The 20088-nt window shown below is 47.6% G+C and overlaps 1 protein-coding gene across 1 annotated transcript in view; it reads left to right on the top strand.

Annotated features, from left to right (window-relative positions):
• Positions 1-20088, top strand: part of LOC131689801 (sushi, von Willebrand factor type A, EGF and pentraxin domain-containing protein 1) — an 89305-nt gene that overhangs the window by 60637 nt on the left and 8580 nt on the right. The window contains exon 2 of the mRNA XM_058975111.1: positions 9625-9801. Within this exon, the coding sequence (XP_058831094.1) occupies positions 9625-9801 (177 nt within the window). The remainder of the gene's footprint in view (positions 1-9624; positions 9802-20088) is intronic.

The raw sequence follows: 20088 nt of genomic DNA, 5'->3' as shown, positions 1-20088 counted from the left end.
GTCATTTGGGCCAGAAGCTGTGGAACAAACTGGCTGTGGTCTCTTTTGGAGAACCGGTTCTGCTTCTGATTGACGAAGGGCCGGATTGGGAAAAGGATTGTGACCTAGTTTTGGGAAATAGGATTTTCTCGGAGTGTAGTACGGATGTGATCAAGCTTATAATAATAATTTCACGGGGTTTCAGCTTAACCGGGTTGTTACAGTCACGGAAAATGTGGTTACCTTTTGGATGACTATTTAGGTTGGCTTCAATTGTTTTCTACGGTTTACGTTGTCAGCTCAAGTCCAGTAGCCTAAAGACGAGTACAAAACATGTTCTGTACCAATCGCTGATTCCCTTCCCGTTGCTCTGAACGGCTATGAAGTGTGGTCGTTGAAGAAAGCAGACTGTGTTTGACAGAAGGATTGTGCGTTCAATACACATGGAGAATGACACAGATGCATGAACCACGAGCAGACTACTGTAGGCTGGACATGTAACGCGAATACCAGAGGAGATACCAGCTAAAGTACAGCGAACATGAAAGAGATCCTTGGATAGACTCAACGTTCGCTAACGGTGTACAATCGAGGAAAATGTGTGTGCGTTTGACGTACAAGGCAACTGGCGGATCAAGATTGAGCAATCTGGAAGTCGGAAATACATTCAGTCAAGACTCGGAACATCCGGAGTGCTCGGCAACGCTGATTATGATGGTGGGGGAATCCAATAGAATGCAGCAACCTGATTGAATTACAAATAAGCTTCCAATACACTGCAACAGATAGCGCTATTGGAAGTGCCATCTAGTGAGTTCCTTGAGCTTGAGCTTGCGCGACCACCCCTAGCTGCTACTCCGTTATCGATCTGGACTAGCTGAAGTTGCACAGGGAATCAGTAGATAATTATGCTTGGGAGTAGCGAAACATCTTTCAATGTACAATTCCTGGTAATCTTAAAGTGTTTATTGATCAATACCGGCGCCGGCCAGGCCCGAACGTGGATCGCGAAAGGAAAGGGAAGGAATTGTTAGTTCGATACTTGCTTTTGCTAGCGGCCGTATATACTACTGCGCACTCCACAAGTATCACGGGAGGAGGATATTTCTTAGTAAGTATAGAAGTTGGATTCTACTTCTTCTTTACCGACGCCGGAGAGGTGACTCCACTATCTGGACGAGATATCGATCCATCAACTCATGGACCGGAGACCGTCGGCTTCCCGCGGCTTTACTTCCCTTCCGAAGGAAGACGTGACCACAGATTTTTTCACCTCAGAAAAATCTCAACAGCCTCGGCTGGAATTGAACCCAGACCAACTGGAATGTGTGGCGGTCATGCTTACCACTCAACCACCGGCGCCGTCTGAAAGTGTCATCTAGCGAGTTCCGATGGAAAACTTGATTTATTGATGGAACGAAGCTATGTCATCATTCATAAACTGTTTTCGGAATGATTTGAAACCAAAATCAATACTCGATCCGAATCCAACGAGTACCGGTTCACCAATAATAAGATTCTCGGGCTCTAGTTTCATAAAATTCTAGTTCGGATTGGGTTCGGTTTTACCAATTTTAAGACTCGTAAGGTTGAATTCTTGACACTTGAAATTTCACAGATTTCGGTTTCTCAGCTTTAAGTCGCAGTGGATTCTGGTCGGGTTAAGGATCGGATTGAAGTTTAACCCTTGTCTCAAAATAATTGCAACCGGTTTACCCTATTCGAAAGTATCAAGAATGCCTCCAAATTTGGATTTATCAAATTACCAAAACTCGCCGGTCGGGATCTTATAATTTATTTTGGTCAATTTGCACTGGAATTAAACCCTTAAAACCGGGGAGATCGTCAAGCAGTTAAAGGTAAGTGAATCAAAAATTAATTTGTTGATTCCATTTTCAGCGCCTACTATTGTGGTGGAGCAACGCGGAAAAAGTGCTGGTATGGCAAGCAATATGTTCCTGCGGTTTGAAGACTACCATTTTTACACTACACTGCAGAAGAGGTTGCTGTATGTATATAAGAATCAGCTTTGGCCGATTTTGGCATTGGCGCACTATACCAAAATAACAATTCAATAGGCTCACGGAAATGGTTATAGATTTCATTGAGAAAGACATTGTCGAATATACTTCACGCTGATTCACTTTCCTCGTGTTCTTGAAATGACAAATGTCATGTTCTCCTATTATCGAAGCTCTGTAGTTTAAATCTTCGGCACAGAGTTTCAATTCGAATTAAAGCGGTCATTGTTGATCGTAGCTTGACGATTCCGTTGGGTAGATGATGGCGTCTCATCCGGTAGCATTTGATCAATCTCCCTGTCTATTTGCACAATCTTGGGTCACACACTTCATGGACGGAGCATCCATTCAGGTCTGGATGTTCTTCTAACTGATCTGGTGTCATTCCACGTAGTAACATCTGCAGAACTTTCGGCGTTCCCTGGAGCTCTCTCGCTCTGTCGACGGTGTCTTTGTCATCACCCGTTGCTTCATAAGCGGCACCCATCGGTTACAGTAATGATCTCCAAGACCACGACTTCGACATCTCCAAAAAATATGAAGGAATCTCCAGGAAGGATTATTTCTCGCTGGATAGTCTAGGAGTAACGAAACCGCGTTGGATGCTCATTTCCGTTGACGACCGACAAGTCCAGTCTCTGCAACAATCGCTCACCAGACTCACGGGGCAACTCTGCGAAACGGGCGTACTGTGGCGCTCACACAATCCACGTCTAGCGGCTATAGCTGGAAGCTGACAGAGGATGGAGTTGCAGTAGTCATACCAGCGTACGTTTCAGTGTCACGAGCCCGAACGAACCCGGAAAGATTAGAAATGGTATGGGATGCAGCAGCCAAGTCTCTCTGAAGTCGGTACTGCTCAAGAGCTCCGACCTACTGTCCTCGCTATACACCGTACTGATCCGATTTCGTGAGATGGTGAGGTGATGATCCGCAGACCAGCAGTACCAACGCTTTTGTTGGAGGGAACTTGAATTCCGTTCGCCAAAAAACAGTACTACGGATGTATTGGTGAGCGTTGACACTGAAGAAGAGGTAATCAGGCTTACGCAGGACGTAACATTTGTACACACGCGGACGGGACACGGATTACGAATTGGACGGCGACTTTGGACTGACAGGCTCCTACTGCTGTTCCACTCCATGAGCATGGTAAGATGACACCGACCTGAAATGGCGAGTGGGCTAACAGTACGACTGCCTCCGTCCCGCTAAAATCTTGGCAAGTCTCTATGTACGTTCAAAACTCGTGATACTAGGTTCGGATGGGCCATTCCCGATTCTACGCCGACCCGGTCTTAACTCTTACTTCACATGAAGGACAAACCTCATGGTCATATCATGACCTCCCTGCTTGCATAGATGACCATTGGATTACAAGATGAAGATAGCGACCCGGAGTTGGGAGCCAGAACAAACCACGCATACGGAGTAGACGCGGCGAATCCGTTCGCGGCAGAGCTGATTTGGTGAGATCACACAACCACCAGCAGTAGCTGAAGTTATTCAGCAAGAGTAGGAGGAGGAGAAGCAGAAGCAACAGCCGCAGCGGGGTGATCAATACCCCCACAGAAGCCGAAAGTAGTGACAGCGAAGTGCTTGATGGAGGAGCTTCAAAAGTTTGTGGACGAGAGAAACAATGTCCATAAGAACATTAAGGAGATGATTGCCAGAGTCCGAAAGGCGCTAATGTCTGCTGTGAAGGAGCATCGAACGGCAACACTGAGGGTTGGCTTCGCCTAAGACTACTATCTTCCTAGACCGCCCCTTCAAAGCAGGGGAAGGAGAAGCAGGTTGGAGTGTAGAACACTCCAGTTTCTGTGACTTTAACGAGGACAAGAACCTCGCCAGGAGACGGAAGACCAGTTGGGTGTAAGAGAGAGACGCGCGAGAATGCTCTCACTGCTGAAGGGAAAGACGCCATTCAACAGGGAGAAAGTTGAAGTGCCGTTGTAGGTCGGAAGAAGAAACACAGGAAACAACAAAAGCGGAAGTAGAGGGAAAGATTGAGCAAGAGGAAAGAAAAACCTACGGCTCGTCAGAAGGCGCCAAAGGGAGAAGCCGTGGTCGTCAAAGCTAATGACGCGACGACGTATGCAGCGCTCCTCAACAAGGTCAGAGAGGATCCGGAGCTGAGGGAAACAGATGAGATGATCTTCGAGTTGAAGGACGATAACAGAGGAACCTGGATGAGATCCGACGGTAGGTGAACTGAGAAGGCACAGTGCAACCTGGGCGAAGTGCACATAAAGATCTGATTAAAGAAGGGGTACGGAGAAAGCGGTAACCGTTGCTGACAAGATACTAGAGGTAGGCAAAGTTACGGTTGGATGGTTGCGAAGCCCATTGAGAGTCAACCCACGAATGAATAAACGAGCGGATAAATGCTTCAAGTGTTTGGGCGTTGAACACTTTGCTGGGGCTTACAAAGTCTAGATCCAGGATGTGCTGGGAATGCGGAAAGACGGGCCATTTTGCGAGAGACTGCACGCAGAGACCGAAGTGCATGCTTTGCACTCCAGCGAACAGGAATGACCATCAGATGGACGGCTTCAAATACCCTGCCTGCAGGCCAACGATAATGGGAATAATCACTGTGACATCGCCCAGTAACTGTTTTGGCAGGCTACGACAGAAACTATGTGTGACGTCGCTTTGATTGCAGAGCCGTATCAAGCCTTCCCTGGTAACGATAACTGGGTTGTTTGATAGAACGGGTACTGCTATCCATGATCGCCAAAATCAACGGCGTCTTCGTGTGCAGCTGTTACGCTTCTCCAAGGTGGAGTGTGCAGCAGTTTAGCCTAATGCTAGAATAGTTAACCGAAAAGTTCATCGGCCGGAAGCCGGTAGTCATTGATGGTGACTTCAATGTCTGGGCTGTTTGTGGAGTCGGGTAGTAGAGTAACCAACACACCTTTTGGAGAGACGGGAGTGGGTCACGTTTTACAATCTCTCACAGACGGCGAACATTGACTGGAGAGTATGCGAGAAGTATACCCATAGCGACCACCAGGAGGATCGCTACCGTACCGGTCATCGGAACACAACACGGAGAAGGATGACCGGCGAGCGAAAGTGGAAGGCGAAAGCCTTCAACATAGACCATTTCGTGGAGGCCCTTCGGCCGGACAGCGGGACCGAGAACGTTGATACGGCTGATCTAACAGGAAGGATCGTGACGGCCTGTGACGCCACAATGCCGCGAAAACAGGAGCCATGCAGTAGACTCAGTACGCTACGCGCTGATTGTCTCAGAGTCAGAAAGCGGGCTCGGACAGCAGTATGGGAGCCAGACAGAGGAGCGCAAGGCAGTTGTACCGAGAAGTAGACGCCAATCTCTAGGGGAAAGCGTACCGAGACGTGATGGCGAAGATGAGGGACCCGTTGACGCCAGCCGAAATGTTCCCGAGTAAGCTGAAGATAACCGGAGCGCGACCCAACTACCTGACCATCGAAACCGTTCGGCAAAGTAGGCGCAAACATGGCCGATCGGCAAGCGATCAACGACGAGCTCGCAGAAGTATCGATGCGACTGAAATCAAAGAGTCTCCGATCCGGATGGAATACCAAACGTTGTGCTGAAAGCTACGTTCCTGGCATATCCGGCCATGTTCAGGGTGGGTTCTGCAGAAGTGTCTAGATGAAGGGAACTTCCCCGAAATGTGGGAGATTCAAAAGTTGGTGTTGTGGCCAAAGCCAGGGAAGCAACCGGGTGATCCTGCCGCTGATGGATATGCTAGAAAAACTCCTCGGAAAGAATCATCCTTCACAGAGTGACGAAATGCACGGAGGTTGAGCGCGGACTGTCCAAGGTGCCGTTTCTGACTCTGCAAAGGAGTATCGACAGTGGAGGCAATTCGGACAGTTCTGAGAAGGCATCTAACCCGAAGCGATCAGGAGACGGATACTGCTCCGTGGCCACGGTAGATGGCATCGCAACAGCGCTGCGTGCATTGAGAGTCGTCCCCGACTATCAATGCCAGATCCTGAAGAGTTACTTCCAGGGTAGAGTGCTGCTGCGCGAGATGAACGAAGGACAGAAGTCAATGCGAGTTACAGTGGGATGTACGATCGAGTCTTGACACTGCGGCTACCATGGAAATCGTGGATTTCGCAAACGACATGTTCGTAAATGAGTTGGATGAGACACTTGAAGAAGTGGAGGTGTCTGTGACAGTGAGAATAGACGCGATCGAGAACTGGATGAACGGGCTCAAGCAACTCACCACAAGACAGAGGTGTTGTTGGTCAGCAACAGTAACGCGGTTCAGCGGATGCAGATCGACGTCGGAGGGCGCGTGATTGCATCGAAGTGTGCACTGAAGCAATTGGGAGTGATAATCGACGACCGGTTGAACTTCAGCAATCATGTTGACTACGCTTGCAAAAAGTCGGTGAAGGCAACGAATGCAATTGCGAAGATCATGCCGGAAGTCGAAGGTCTGAGAAGCAGCACGAGATGCTGAAAACCAAGCGGAACCGCGACGAGCTAGTATACGTTATCGTCGGGGTGATCCCCATCTGCATCACCCTAACGGAGGATATCGAGTGCTACAATCGGCAACAGGAATGAGACAATACGAAAGTGGACCTACCGGCTCGTCCCAAACCTGTCGACGGCTGCTTCAGGAAGTATCTTCATCGGTTTGGGCACGCAAAGTCATCGTTATGCCCGGAGTACGGTGCTCCGGTGTCTCGAGAAGACACCAGAGCACGTGGTCTTCTGATGTCCGAGGCTCGAAGGGACACACAGGGAGATGCTTGAAATGGGTTGGCCGGACATCAATCCGGACAAAAGGATAAGCGACGTAAACACGTGGAACACGGTTAACAGAGTGGTGTCGCAAACCATGTCCGCCTTGGAATGGGAGAGCATTCATCGCCGGGACACTCTCCGCCAGAGTAGGCTAGTAACACGACCGGGGACTAGTCTAGTGTACTACTACAGTGCACTGGAAATCGGTAGTCGGGGCGCCAGCAAACCGGACGCCACGCTCCACCCGGAATCGCCGAACCGACTATAGCACCCTACCGGTTGGCCCAAGAGAACTTCTGTCGCCGGGCAACTATCCGCCGGCGTTAGCTCGATCCATCGCCGGAGACTAGGCTGAATGGATCGCGACGAGACATCACCAGTTGCGGGTGGTCGGGAAACCAGCGAACAAATCGCCCTACTCCCCCGGAATCGCCGAACTGACCTCGACACCTGACTGGTTGGTTCGGTTTCGGGAGAACTTGTCTCACCAGGGAATTTTCCATTCCTAGTATGCTAGGTCCATCGTCGGGGACTAGACCGAGTTGTTCTGCTGAATGGCACAAGGGAGCCAAAGGGGTTAGTAAATTGGCTGCCCAGATTGTCCTCGTAGGGGAAGAACAGCACGACTTATGCGACAGCGAGCTTGGGTTATGTAAAAACTGGTAAATGCATCTTCGTAGTTATGCTCGGTTCATCGCTGTCGTTTACAAATAATAAAAAGGTCAACTATTTTTCTCAGACGAGAACAAGTTTGTTTTTGATGTTTTATTTTTTTCTTCCAAGCATGTCTCGCACACTACGGGTACGACATCAAAGGTAAGACGCCCAGCATCAGTTCGAGCTTACCAAATTCAATTAAGTTGCTCGGGTAAATAAACTCTTTAAAGATATTCATGCCATCCGATTGAGGTTGAATATCTTCTTTCCTTTTGAAGTTTATAAGTAACATTTTACAACTATCAGCTTCTCTAATTAGTATTTTCCTTCTTTTTGACGTGAGCTGCTCTTCAAGAATTCCTTTGTTGATTTAGTACACTTGGTTTGATACACTTATTTTACATTGATTTTAGTGCCCTTCGATGCATTATTTCGATCGAGTTGCATTTGTTAGGCCCCTTTCCATTTGACTGACACAGAAAATGCAGATTCGCATCGAGTTACGATGACTCGACCCTTTCAGGTTCAAGTCTTCTCAGAAATCTTCTTGACCATCCAGCACTTGCCCCGCATCAGCATCGTATGTTACGAATCTCAGTCGCGTATCCAATGCCGAAACAAATGCAATCAGCAAACATCGATACTCAAAACAAAACTGGCAATAATGACGATCGGGTAGGTAGGTCCAAAAAAAATCGAGGAAGCGCTCATATCATCTTTCTCCATTTCCTTTCGTTCGTTCGAAGGTTGCGCAACCGTACACATTGCATCAACCACACACGCGCATGCTTCCGAATCCGCAAGAAATAGTTGGAAATGAAATCGAAAGTCATTAAGCGCCGCAGGTAGAAAAAAAATAAACAAAAGCCTATCAAAATTGTAGGCTATCATTAGGGTAAAGGCTAGTTTACAGTTCGGAAAACGTGTCACGGGATTTGGGTCCCTGTGCATTTTAAACGGAGCTCAAATCCCGTGACAGGAAATGAGTCTACACAAAAATGACAGTTTTCCCGAAGTGTAAACCCAACCGCGGGAAACATCACGGGATTTTAAAACTCTCCACACCGAAATCCGGCCGGGAACAATACAACACAAATTGTTTCCGACGGGGAAAATAGTATTTTTATAAGGTTTGCAATTCGCTGCAAGTTTGATACTATTTGTATTTTTAAGAAGCAGCAGAGTTTTTGGTTTGACAGTTTGGAGAGATCTCGGCGGGAAATTTTCCCTGATCAAATCCCGACGCAAATCTCGTGCGAAATCCCGTGATCCATTTCCCGTACTGTAAACTAGCCTTAAGGGAGCTTCTGTTTCGCGGATTTGGCGGGATTCGAATTGAAAGTGAGGCGGGGAACCTGGTCGTAATACACACCTGTCATTATCGTTACAAAGAGTAGGCCTTGACTTAGCTTATTCATCGAATGCGCTTTAATGTTATATGGGTGGAGTGGCGTCTAATTCAAGCAAACTTATTGAAAAAGTCCTATGTGCAAATGAGAGCCTCTCTTTGTTTACTTTCTCTTCAGCTATTTAATAACAAGGTCGCATTCGCGTTTGCTGCTTAACTCTTTACAAACGAAAACAAACCTTCGTTATAATTTTTTTTCGATTGTTTTAATTGGAAAGGTTCAAGCTTTTCACTCTCGGAACGATTTCCAAAAAAAGAAAGATTGATTGAACATCACATAACGTTAACCGAAAAATCCACTCACGTGTCGCCCTCGAGACACCAATAACAACAACGCATACCTCAACGTTCGGAATGCTATAAACCAACTCTCACTACCGTAATCGAATAACCCTTCTGTATTGTAAACAAAAGGTCATAAAAACAAACACCCAGTGGCCAATGTTGTAAGGTAACAACACCTTAACACAATGCACCTATTTGTTTTTGAGCAGTGAAAGTGATGTACCTATAGGTACCTATATTGCGTGAATGGGAAGCCGCCCCGATTGAACGAGTTCCCATAACCTATAATAAAACATCGGCTTTCGATAAGCGTCACAAATCGAAGCTGATGGACTTTTCTAGTGATTTTGTTTTTCATTTTGTATCGAAGAGTTTCTATTTTGTTAAAATATGTACTTGAGTGTATTTTTTTTCTTTATATGTGATTATATCTTTCTAAAATGTTGATGAATATGAAAGCGATCCATCTATTAGCTTATTATACTATTTATAACCAATTCTATGTTTTCTTTCAGTTTGCGGACCCCCAGCGATTCCGGCCAACGCCCGGGTACATACACAACCGGCCGATGGTGGCGGTCCTGGTTTCCGGTCGGCCAAGTACGAGTGCGATTCCGGGTACGAGCTGTTCGGATCGGAAACGATCCGGTGCGACCCGGTCAAGGGTTGGGATCGGGAGCTGCCGTTTTGTGGTGAGTTTTTGTTTCGTTTTGTTTTTTTTTAAATTCCAACGTCCAAAAACAAAATTCATTTGTGATATTACAAAAAAGCCACTCCTGGTACCGAGTTGTAAAAAGTGAAATTTTCCCTTGTCCGTTGATCGTGACGTTTAATTTCCGCCGCGGTACGACTGACACGAGGAGTGTATCAATTACCAACTATAAAAGCGTCACTTGGAATGTCGTTGATTTGAGTATAATTTTCGATTACCCATTCATCCCTGTACATTTGCTCATCAACCAAGCAAGCATTGAAGACTCCTCAACGGTTCACTGATGGGGGAAATTGAAAACGTTGTGTGAAGCACAGCAGGCGTTGGAAAATGATAGCGAAATGGAATCGATGGACACTGACAGTCGCAAATTGTGATGAAGTGTTTCGTTCGATTGATTTCCAGCGATTCAACAGATCTGTCGTCGACGGGGAAATGTGGTAACGGCGGTAATTTGGTTTCACTTTTTTCTGTGATTTTCTTACTATCCGTGTTTTGCAGATGATCATCATCATCAATGAGAGAAAGAGGCTCTTAGAAAGAAACCCTACGCGATCACCAGCAATCGCCGGTATTGTTTGGAGGTGATGGAATCGAGATGTTGGAAGGGATTGAGGCCCCATGTAAAAGTAAAGCCGGTGATTTATGACTGTGTCGCAAAAAATCAATGTTCGAAAAGTTACGGTGCTCAACCTCAGAACGGAAGATATGCATATTCGGAGCACTTTTGTAGAAGGAATCAATTTTCTAAAACAAATCGGATCGTCAGTAACTAGGAGTAATCGGATGAGTTTTTGCTCTCGAACCGTAAACGAGAAAAGTCGAATCGGTGTGACATTTTTCTTAGGCCCCACTTCTGACATACCATGTGAGGCTGACTTTTGTGCTCACCCTTTCGCTCCTCTGCCACGCCACGAGGCATCGATATTACGCTACGACCCTCCCATCTTGGCACGAGGCAGTCCATATATACGCTTATGCACTCGCTCTTCTGCCTTGCTTCGCGGTGGCTGGGTTAACCCCTTACGCGGTTGCCAGTTGCTGCGCCAAACCTGCCTCAGCATGAACAGACCATTCACTCACTTTTCTACGCTCGGCCTTTTTTGCTCCAACTAACCAATCACTAGTTAGCCGTGCCCGTCGTCTGTTGCTCGGTGCACCGAATTCCCTGTAGCCTACAGGCAATCTGGGTGGTTGCAGTCGAGACTGCGTTCCACTTCTCCACCGATTGACACATCCGCTGAATAAGGGTATCAGGAGTTGTGTGTAGCCTACGTCTACTGGCGCACACCTTTGAGCTGTTGGTCATCATCCGCGATAGTGCCGCAACAGCAGTCGACGCTCTCTTGCATGTATAGTCGACGTGGCTGCCGAAGGTCAGCTTGTCGTCTGTGAGATGATCACGACTTCTCCCACATGAATAACTACATGTTGTGCCGACTTGCGGTTGTTGACGATAACTACCTCCGTCTTATGTTGAGCGAGCTCCAGGACTCTCGCGTTCATCCATTCCTCCACCGTGTTGATCGCGTGTTCTGCAGTTAGTTCTACCACAGAGATTGACGCCCCATAGACCTCCAAGGTTACGTCGTCAGCAAAGCCGACGATCTTGACCCCAGGAGGGAACTTCAGTCTCAGAACCCCGTCATACATGAGGTTCCATAGCACCGGGCCTAGGATCGAGCCCTGTGGGACTCCGGCGGTAATCGGAACCCTTTTCTGACCGGCATCGGTCTCGTATAGCAGTACGCGGTTGTGGAAGTAGCTTTCCAGGATCCGGTACAGACCCACCGGTAGGCTGAGCCGGCGTAACGAGAGCGCGATGGCATCCCAGCTTGCGCTGTTGAATGCGTTCTTCACGTCAAGTGTCACTAACGCACAGTATCGAATGCCTCGCCTTTTTCGTTGGATCGCTATCTCGGCAGTATTTATCACTGAGTTGAGAGCGTCCACTGGGGACTTACCCTTCCGAAAGCCAAACTGGTTGCTTGACAGACCGTCCGTACCTTCCGCGTACGGGGTTAGCCTGTTGAGGATGATCCTCTCAAGCAGTTTGCCAGTCGTGTCGATCAGACAGATTGGTCTGTAGGCCGATGGGTCGCCTGGGGGCTTCCCGGGCTTCGGCAACAACACCATTCCATCTATCGGGGAAACGGCACTCGTCAAGGCATCTCTGCAAAGCTAGCCTGAACATGTTCGGGTTCGCTATGATCGTTGCCTTGAGAGCGCTGTTTGGAACTCCATCCGGCCCTGGAGCTTTGTTCATTGCTAGGGATTTAGCCACTGCGAGTAATTCTTCATTCGTCACCGGAGCCACCGTTTCGACCGTGCCCGTACTGTCTCGTAGTGCAGGTGGCCAGGGGCTTGTGGCTCGAGACGGGAAGATTACTTCGATAATCGTTGCCAACCGGTCCGGAGATCGTTTTGGGGGTGAAGAGCCCCCTTTGGCCTTGGCCATCACAATCCGGTAGGCGTCACCCCACGGATTCGCGTTGGCACTCTTGCACAGGTTGTCGAAACACGCTCTCTTGCTGCTTTTAATGGCCTTGTTGAGGGCCAATTTCGCAGCTCGAAACACTTCACGGCGGTTCTCTCTTGCATCTTCGGTGCGAGCTCTTTGCATCCTACGTCTAGCTCTGAGGCAGGCTAACCGTAGAGCTGCAATCTCGGCACTCCACCAGTATACCGGGCATCTGCCGTTTCTTGGCAGGGTTTTTCTCGACATAGTGGCGTCGCACGCGCGTGATAGAACAGCTACCAGCGCATCCCCGCTTAGACTGTCGGTGTTGGCCTCCAGTCCCAGGGCCGCGGTGAAAGCTTCGCTGTCGAAGTGATTGGACTTCCACCCGCGTACCTGACAGGGATCCCTCGGATCCCGCCCTCGGATGCTGCACACCATAGTTGATCTTAAAGCGGATTGCTAAATGATCGCTATGGGTGTAGCCTTCGTCTACCCTCCATTCCATGCCTGGAGCCAGACTCGGGCTGGCAAATGTTAGGTCAATCCATGCCTGCACCCCATTTCTACGGAATGTGCTAGCGAGGCCATTGTTAGCTAGCACAGTATCAAGTTTCGCAAGCGCCTCTATTAGCGCTTGGCCCCTGCTATTTGTACAGCGGCTGACCCACTCTACTGCCCAAGCGTTAACAACCGGTTTCCGGCCCACTAGGTCTGACGAGAGCCTGTCGATCATCTGGTTGAACTGTTCTATGGGCCGCCTTAGTGGACCGTAGCAGCTGCAATAGAACACACCATTGATCTTGGCAATCGCAACACCCTCGGCGGAGGAGTGTATTACCTCTTGAACCGGGAACCGTCCCGTTGTACAGATTGTCGCCATCCTAGTCCCGTCCGCCACCCAGTTGCCGTTATCGGCAGGGATGCGGTACGGGTCTGATAAGAGGGCGACATCTGTCCTCGACTCCGAGACCGACTGCCACAGCATTTGTTGGGCTGCTGCACAATGGTTAAGATTGTGTGACGTTCACGGCTTCTTCTTATTTGCCTCACCGAAGGGACACGCAGGTCCGCCCATAACATGGTTGCGGCCCTGCTTCTTGCTAGCGCAGATGAGACACTTGGGTGCCCTCTCGCATTTCAGCGCCTTGTGTCCCTCCTCGCCGCAGCGACGACACAACTTGTTCCTGTCTGGGCCCTTGCAGTCGTATGACTTATGGCCTGGCTCCAGACATTTCAAACACCGGTCCACTGAAGGCGGCTGGGGTATGCTAACTGGGCATACTGACCATCCGATCTTCAACTTCCCTTTATCAGTTACTTTTTTGGCTTCCGCGACCGGTAGCTTGAAGTAAGCTACCTGCGTGCCAAACAACCCCTCCCTGATACGTACAGAGTTCTGATCGATCTGAACACCGCACTGCTGTTTACCGGCCGAGACGACGTCCTCTGCGTTTGTGATCTCGTCCAGTTGCTTACACTGGAGAGTCACTTTCGCTCCCAACGACCTCACCTGAGCGCCGTTTCCCAAGACCTCTTGGGCCAACCTCCTATACGTCACTCCGCTGGATTGTGCACCACGCTTCAGCACCAAGATCATTTCGCCATCTTTGGTGCGTCTGACGCTTCGCACATCCTGTCCTAAATTCGAGAGGCTTTCGGCCGCCCGCATCGATTTTAGGACCTCCGCGTAGCTACCCCCGTCGGATTTCACCAGCAGGGCCTCTCCTCTGTCCCTCGCCTTCTTCTTCGCGGGTCGAGGTGCGCTCGAATTCCGCTTCCTACTGACCACCTGCCATTCATCATCTTCTGCCGATGGCGCCGGCTGACTGGTGCCAGGTCGCTCCACATTTTGCGCCCGATTGGCGACTTTCGCCTTTTTAGGCTGAGAAGACGCCCTCTCGGGTCGCCGCCCTGCGGGATCCTCCGGACCCGGATCCGCGCCTCCCAAACGACGTTTGGCCTTATTGGTTGCACGTCATTTGGCGTCGACCCGCGCGCCTACACTAGCCCTTGGCTGCTTCGCAGTCTCACCCTCCATCAAGCGTTTGGTGGCCGATAAAGCGAAGTCTATCGCCTCCTGCGCCATCGTCGCTCCACCGTGGAAGGAGAAGGCCTCGGTTTGGATACCGCGGTCAGCCTTCTCTCTTTCCGGCAACCTCTCCATGTAGGCTACTTGTTCTTGTCTTGCGACTCGAACAGCCTGACGAAGCACCAGCAGGTTCTGTTTAAGCTCCTTGCTGATGTTATTCTTCCCGCTTGTGAATTCGATAATACTATCCAGCTGCTTGACCACTTCCTGCATCGCGGGTAGTGGTCCGCCAAGCGTGCTGGTAGTATTATCTCCTACCACAACCATTTCTCCTTCGGTGCTGTTGTTTACAGCCACCTTCACTCCATTGTCAGCCCCTGTCGGGGGAGACCTCGCCAGACCCCCTTTGGCAAAGGGGCTCAGCGCCGTAATCGCTTCCGCCTCCTCATCGCATACTTTTTTATTATTGTTTCTGAAAAGACTCATATTAAATCCCACGAGTTGCGCGAGAAAATAGGTCCGACACGCCAGAGCTCCGCATTAACGTGGTAAGAGACACTTACTGTGGGGGGTGCCCAGGTACCCCACAGGCTCCGTTAACGATCGGGCATCTTTTTCACCCCCCCCCCCCCCCCCCGATCATTCATCCCTCGGCACGGATCGCTTCACGCCTTGGAATTGGGGTTATCCCGTTTGGTGGGCCCATATCACCGGAACGTGAGGTCCCTGTCAGCATACGACCATAGTCCCAACGAGTTGGCTACCCGAATATTCCTATGGCTACTCGTATCCCAGCCGGCTCCGCGGGGAGGTAGAGATAGGAGTTCCTAGGCAGGAGGCTAAGGACCACTGCGCCGAGTTGCACCTTCTCTCTGCCCGGCGGGGTCATTTTCGCCTTGGTTTACCTCGACCAAACGGCGTTTGGCCGTGACGGTTACACGCCGTTTGGTGTTGGTTTTTGCACCCTCGCCTGGCGACTTACTAGGGCGCTTCGTGTTCGGCGCCGTCTTACGACTGCCCTTGCCCTTGCCTTTTCCCTTCGAGGGGAACTCGGCCACCGCTCCGAGCGACGTGGCAGCTCCATAGAAGGTGAAGGCCACTGTCTGAGTGCCTGTATCGACCTTCTCTCTTCCCACCCTCTTGGAGGCCACTGTCTGGGTTTCTCTGTCGGACTTCTCCCGACATTCCACCCTCTTGGCATTAGCCTGCTGTTTCTGTCTTGCGACACGAACAGTTTTCCGGAGCTCCAGGAGACTCTGCTTTAACTCCTTGCTTATGTTTTGCTTTGCGCTAGTGAACTCGATTATTGATTCGAGCTGCTCCACCACTTTGCCCATCGCGGATAGTGGCCCGTCCAGTGCGTTGGTAGGGCTATTTCCTACCACTACTGGGGGGTCACTGGTGCTATCAGATGCAGCACTCGTCGCTCCACTACTCTCCCCACGAGGGGGGGGGGGTGGAGACCTCGCCAAACCACCTCTAGCGAAGGGGTTTGGCACCTCTGTTTGTTTATTTTTGTTTATCTCCATGTTTGATCCCACGAGTAGCGCGAGAATAAATGTCCGCCACGCCAGAGCTCCGCATTAACGTCGTAAGGAACGCTTACTGTGGGGGTTGCCCAGGTACCCCACAGGCTCCGTTAACGATCGAGCATCTTTTTCACCCCCTCGATCACTCATCCCTCGGCACGGGTCGCTGCACGCCTTGGACTTGGGGTTATGAGCAATTTTTGCTTTACGTGGTGACCGCGGCCTAAATCATCACAACCATCCTCACTTTACCCTTGTTTGTAGGATCACGTCCTAAACTTGGGTCTCGTATTGCTTTAGCTCTGCTCCATGACGCTGATGATCAGCGCACATCGAATAGCATTCAGCTGTTCATGGCTCACAGGGTACCCAACCGGAATTATAGACATCGAGCACGACTTGGCCATTTCGTTGAAGGTTGGGCGCTGCTCAGTTTTTAGTGTCTGTCCAGGAGGCCCCTTGATCTTTTTCGAATGCGGTTCCTTCCTGCATCCACTGTTCGGCGACTCCATGTCCGTCGAACGCTGTCGCTTAGATGGGGCCTTTCCTATTGGGATGTTTGCCAACTCTAGCGCTTCAGCGGGTGTGGCCATTTCTCCGCCGCTCCGGTTAAGTAACAAGTTCTTCGTTTTTTTTTACCATTTTTTTTTTGTTAACCATTTTTGTTAACGACCTATTGAGTCAATTTGTCAACAGTTTTTTCGGCATTAAATTAGCAAGGGACTGGAAGGTGAAGTATATTTTTCAATATTTAGAGCCATAGTACTCAAGGGAGAGCAAGGTGTTGAAAGGAGAAAGTTTAGAAAAGCGTGGAAGGATCATATATGCAAACTTAGAGCTCACCGGCGACTTAACCTTTTGTCTGCTACCGTAGGGGTCAGGGTCTTTTGGCATTATAGATGCGAATCACCTGAGTCTACGGCATGTCCGAACAAGCGTAAAGTAACTTGTTACTTCATGCTGTCGGTTCCGACATCACACTTGATGACCAGTTCCGAGAATTCCGGAACACGGTTCCCGTGTCAATTTTTTTTATGATAATCATGGCATGCGGCACATCAAAAAACATCAACTCGATGATCTGTGAAGAATGCAATCATATACGAAGGCAACCGGATACATACGGATACTTGATGGAGAGTAACATAACCAAACAAATCAATTCGATGATTTACGAGGAAAGCAGTCATATATGAAGACATCCGGACACATGCGGTCTATTGATGTTGTGGTTCCGTGGATTCCAGAATACGGTTCCTTGGCCGATATATTTTTCTGTAAGATCTGTAATGTATTTAAAGCAAAGCCTTGATACTACACTCCGTTACGTAACTTACTTTTTTAAGTTTTACCCAAAATAGCGCGGTCGCATTTTTTGATTTTGAGCTAACGTTCTCTTGTCCAAAAGTCATCCTCATGTACATGCAGTAATTCGCACACAGTGATTGAGTGCAAATATCAACGAACCACAAAGATATAAAATAGAATTGGATAGTCTTTTTTTACCACCACACCCCTCTCTCAACCCACATTATTGACATTTTGTTTTTTTGCGCCGGCTTTATCCTCTACTCCTATAACTATAACATCACCAATACCATACAATGGAATAGTAAACTTCATATGCGTGATGAACGATATTTTTCCCCGTTGGTGTGGTTAAAAAAAATTATCGTTCAGCTTCTCAACCTCATCTTTATCCCATTTTTAGTGCCAATTTGATTTGCCTTTTTAGGAAAATATTTCTCAGCGATCATGATCAATGCTGAACTTTGTGGGAAGTCAAATGAGAAACTCATAAGTAAAATGTCACAGTATAAGTAACCACAAGTCGCCACAATACAGTTATTTGTCTCCGATTTTCTTATTCATACTAGACATGTTTGTAGACATGGTATTCAGGAGTGACATTAAGTTTATACGGGACATGTTGTGATAGGAGCCCAAATTTGGAGCGATGACACACTCACATGCGTCTGCTATAATCCGCACAGCTTATGAGCAACAAAACAAATGCTTTTCTGCTCCAGAGTATTTGTTTTGTGTACCACGGTTTCACAGACCATTAGCAATCGTTCCTTAACGAAAGGAAAATAAAGCGTGTTCCGGAATTCACGGAACCGGCCATCAAATGTCCGTATGTGTCTGGATGACTGCTTTCTTCGTAGATCATCGAGTAGATGTTTTTTGATGAACCGCATAGCTCAACTCAAAAACAAAAAAATCGAATAAAAAATTTCGTACTGTGAACTGTGTTCCGGAATTCCCGGAACTGAGAATCATGTGTCCGGATGCCTTCATATATGATCATGCTCATCATGGAAAACAAAATTCGACCCGGGAACCGTGTTCCGGAATTCCTGAAACCGGTCATCAAGTGTCCGCTTGTATCGATGCCTTCGTATTCTTCATAGATGATCGAATTGATGTTTTTTGATGTGTCGTATTTCGGAATTCCCGGAACAGGCCATCAAGTGACCGTATGTGTCAGGATACCTTCGTATATAATTGCATTCTTCATAGATCTTCGACTTGACGTTTTTTGATGTGCCTCATGCCATGATTATCATAAAAACGAAATTCGTCCTCGGAACCGTATTCCGGAATTCTCGGAACCGGGTATCATGTGTCCGCATGTGTACGGATGTCTTCATACATGATTGCATTCTTCATAGATCATCGAGTTGATGTTTTTTTATGTGCCGCATGCCACGATTATCATAAAAATAAAATTTGACCTGGGAACCATGTTCCGGAATTCCCGGAACTGGTCATCAAGTGTCCGTATGTGTCCATATGTATCCAGATGCCTTCGTATATGAGTGCATTCTTCATAGATCTTCGAGTTGATGTTTTTTGATGTGCCTCATTCCATGATTATCATAAAAATAAAATTCGTCCTGGGAACCGTGTTCCGGAGTTCCCGAAACTCTCCATCAAGTGTCCGTATGTATCCGGATGCCTTCGTATATGATTGCACTCTTCATAGATTATCAAGTTGATGTTTTTTGATGTGCCGCATGCCATGATTATTCTAAAAATAAAATTTGACCCGGGAACCGTGTTCCGGAATTCCCGGAATTGGTCATCAATGGCCCACAAGTGTACGGATGCCTGCGTATATGATTGCATTCTTCACAGATCATCGAGTTGATGTTTTTTGATGTGCCGCATGCTATGATTATCATAAAAATAAAATTTGACCTGGGAACCGTGCACTATGGGTCACAGGGGCGGTTTTTTGGTACAAAAATCAATATCTTCCAAACCGTTCATTTTAGAGAAATTATGTCTGCGAGAATATTTGTGGGAATAAAGTTGGCTTTCTTTTAAAGTAAAATGTAACTAGGGTGGTCCTCTCGAACATTCTTTTCGAAAAATTATTTTTCGAACGAAATGGTATAGCAAGGTACTTCAGCAAAGTTGTAGAAAAATGTTTTTCAAGAAACATTTTCAAATGCATCAAAGTTATAGCACTATCGGTTTTCATGTTATAATTATTTTTATTCTTTAACTTAGGGTGTTTCTGAAAAAGTCAGTTTTTTAACTATAACTTTTTAAGTAGTTAGTCTATCTTAATACTCTTTATGAAGCAATTTTAGTACTTTTCATTGCGCATATTTTGCTGAAAAATGTGAATCGATATCATTTGTCGTTATCGAGTTACGATCATTTTTTTAAATAAAAATGATAGTTTTCAATGACCTCTAACTCAGAAGGTTGCAAAAAGTAGCAGCTAAATTTGTACTCTTTCGAAAATGCATAAAAAATCCTATCAAATATCTCGAAATCAACTTTTGCTTTTTTGTCCTTCGATGTCATATATAAACAACAACACCACGAGTCGTGACAGTTTAATTGGTATCAATCCCATTCATGTATCGAATCGCAGTAGCCGACGACTGCTTTGATGAACGCGTGTAGTGTTTTGTATTATTAGTTCCGTTAAAATGGATAAAAGAAAATCATTCGATCTCTGGAAAGTGCCCAAAGGTGAAAATAGAAATAAAATAAAGGCTGGGTTTGAGAAAATTATGAGATCATTTGATGTGGGAGAAAATGAAAAAAAGAATTTCGCTCGGAATGCAAAAGCTGTACCAATTAAAACATGTAAAAGGTTTGATCAATTTTGGAAAGATAGTCATCAAATTGAGACGAAAGTGCTCGATAAAAATTCGAAATATATTTTGAGAAGCTGTTAACAGTTCCAAAAAAAGCATTTCCTCCTAAAACAGCATTCACAGAAAT

This window comes from Topomyia yanbarensis, chromosome 1 (assembly GCF_030247195.1).
Source record: "Topomyia yanbarensis strain Yona2022 chromosome 1, ASM3024719v1, whole genome shotgun sequence".
NCBI lineage: Eukaryota > Metazoa > Arthropoda > Insecta > Diptera > Culicidae > Topomyia > Topomyia yanbarensis.
The sequence above is the reverse complement of the archived record's forward strand: the minus strand, read 5'-3'. Positions and strand labels throughout refer to the sequence as shown.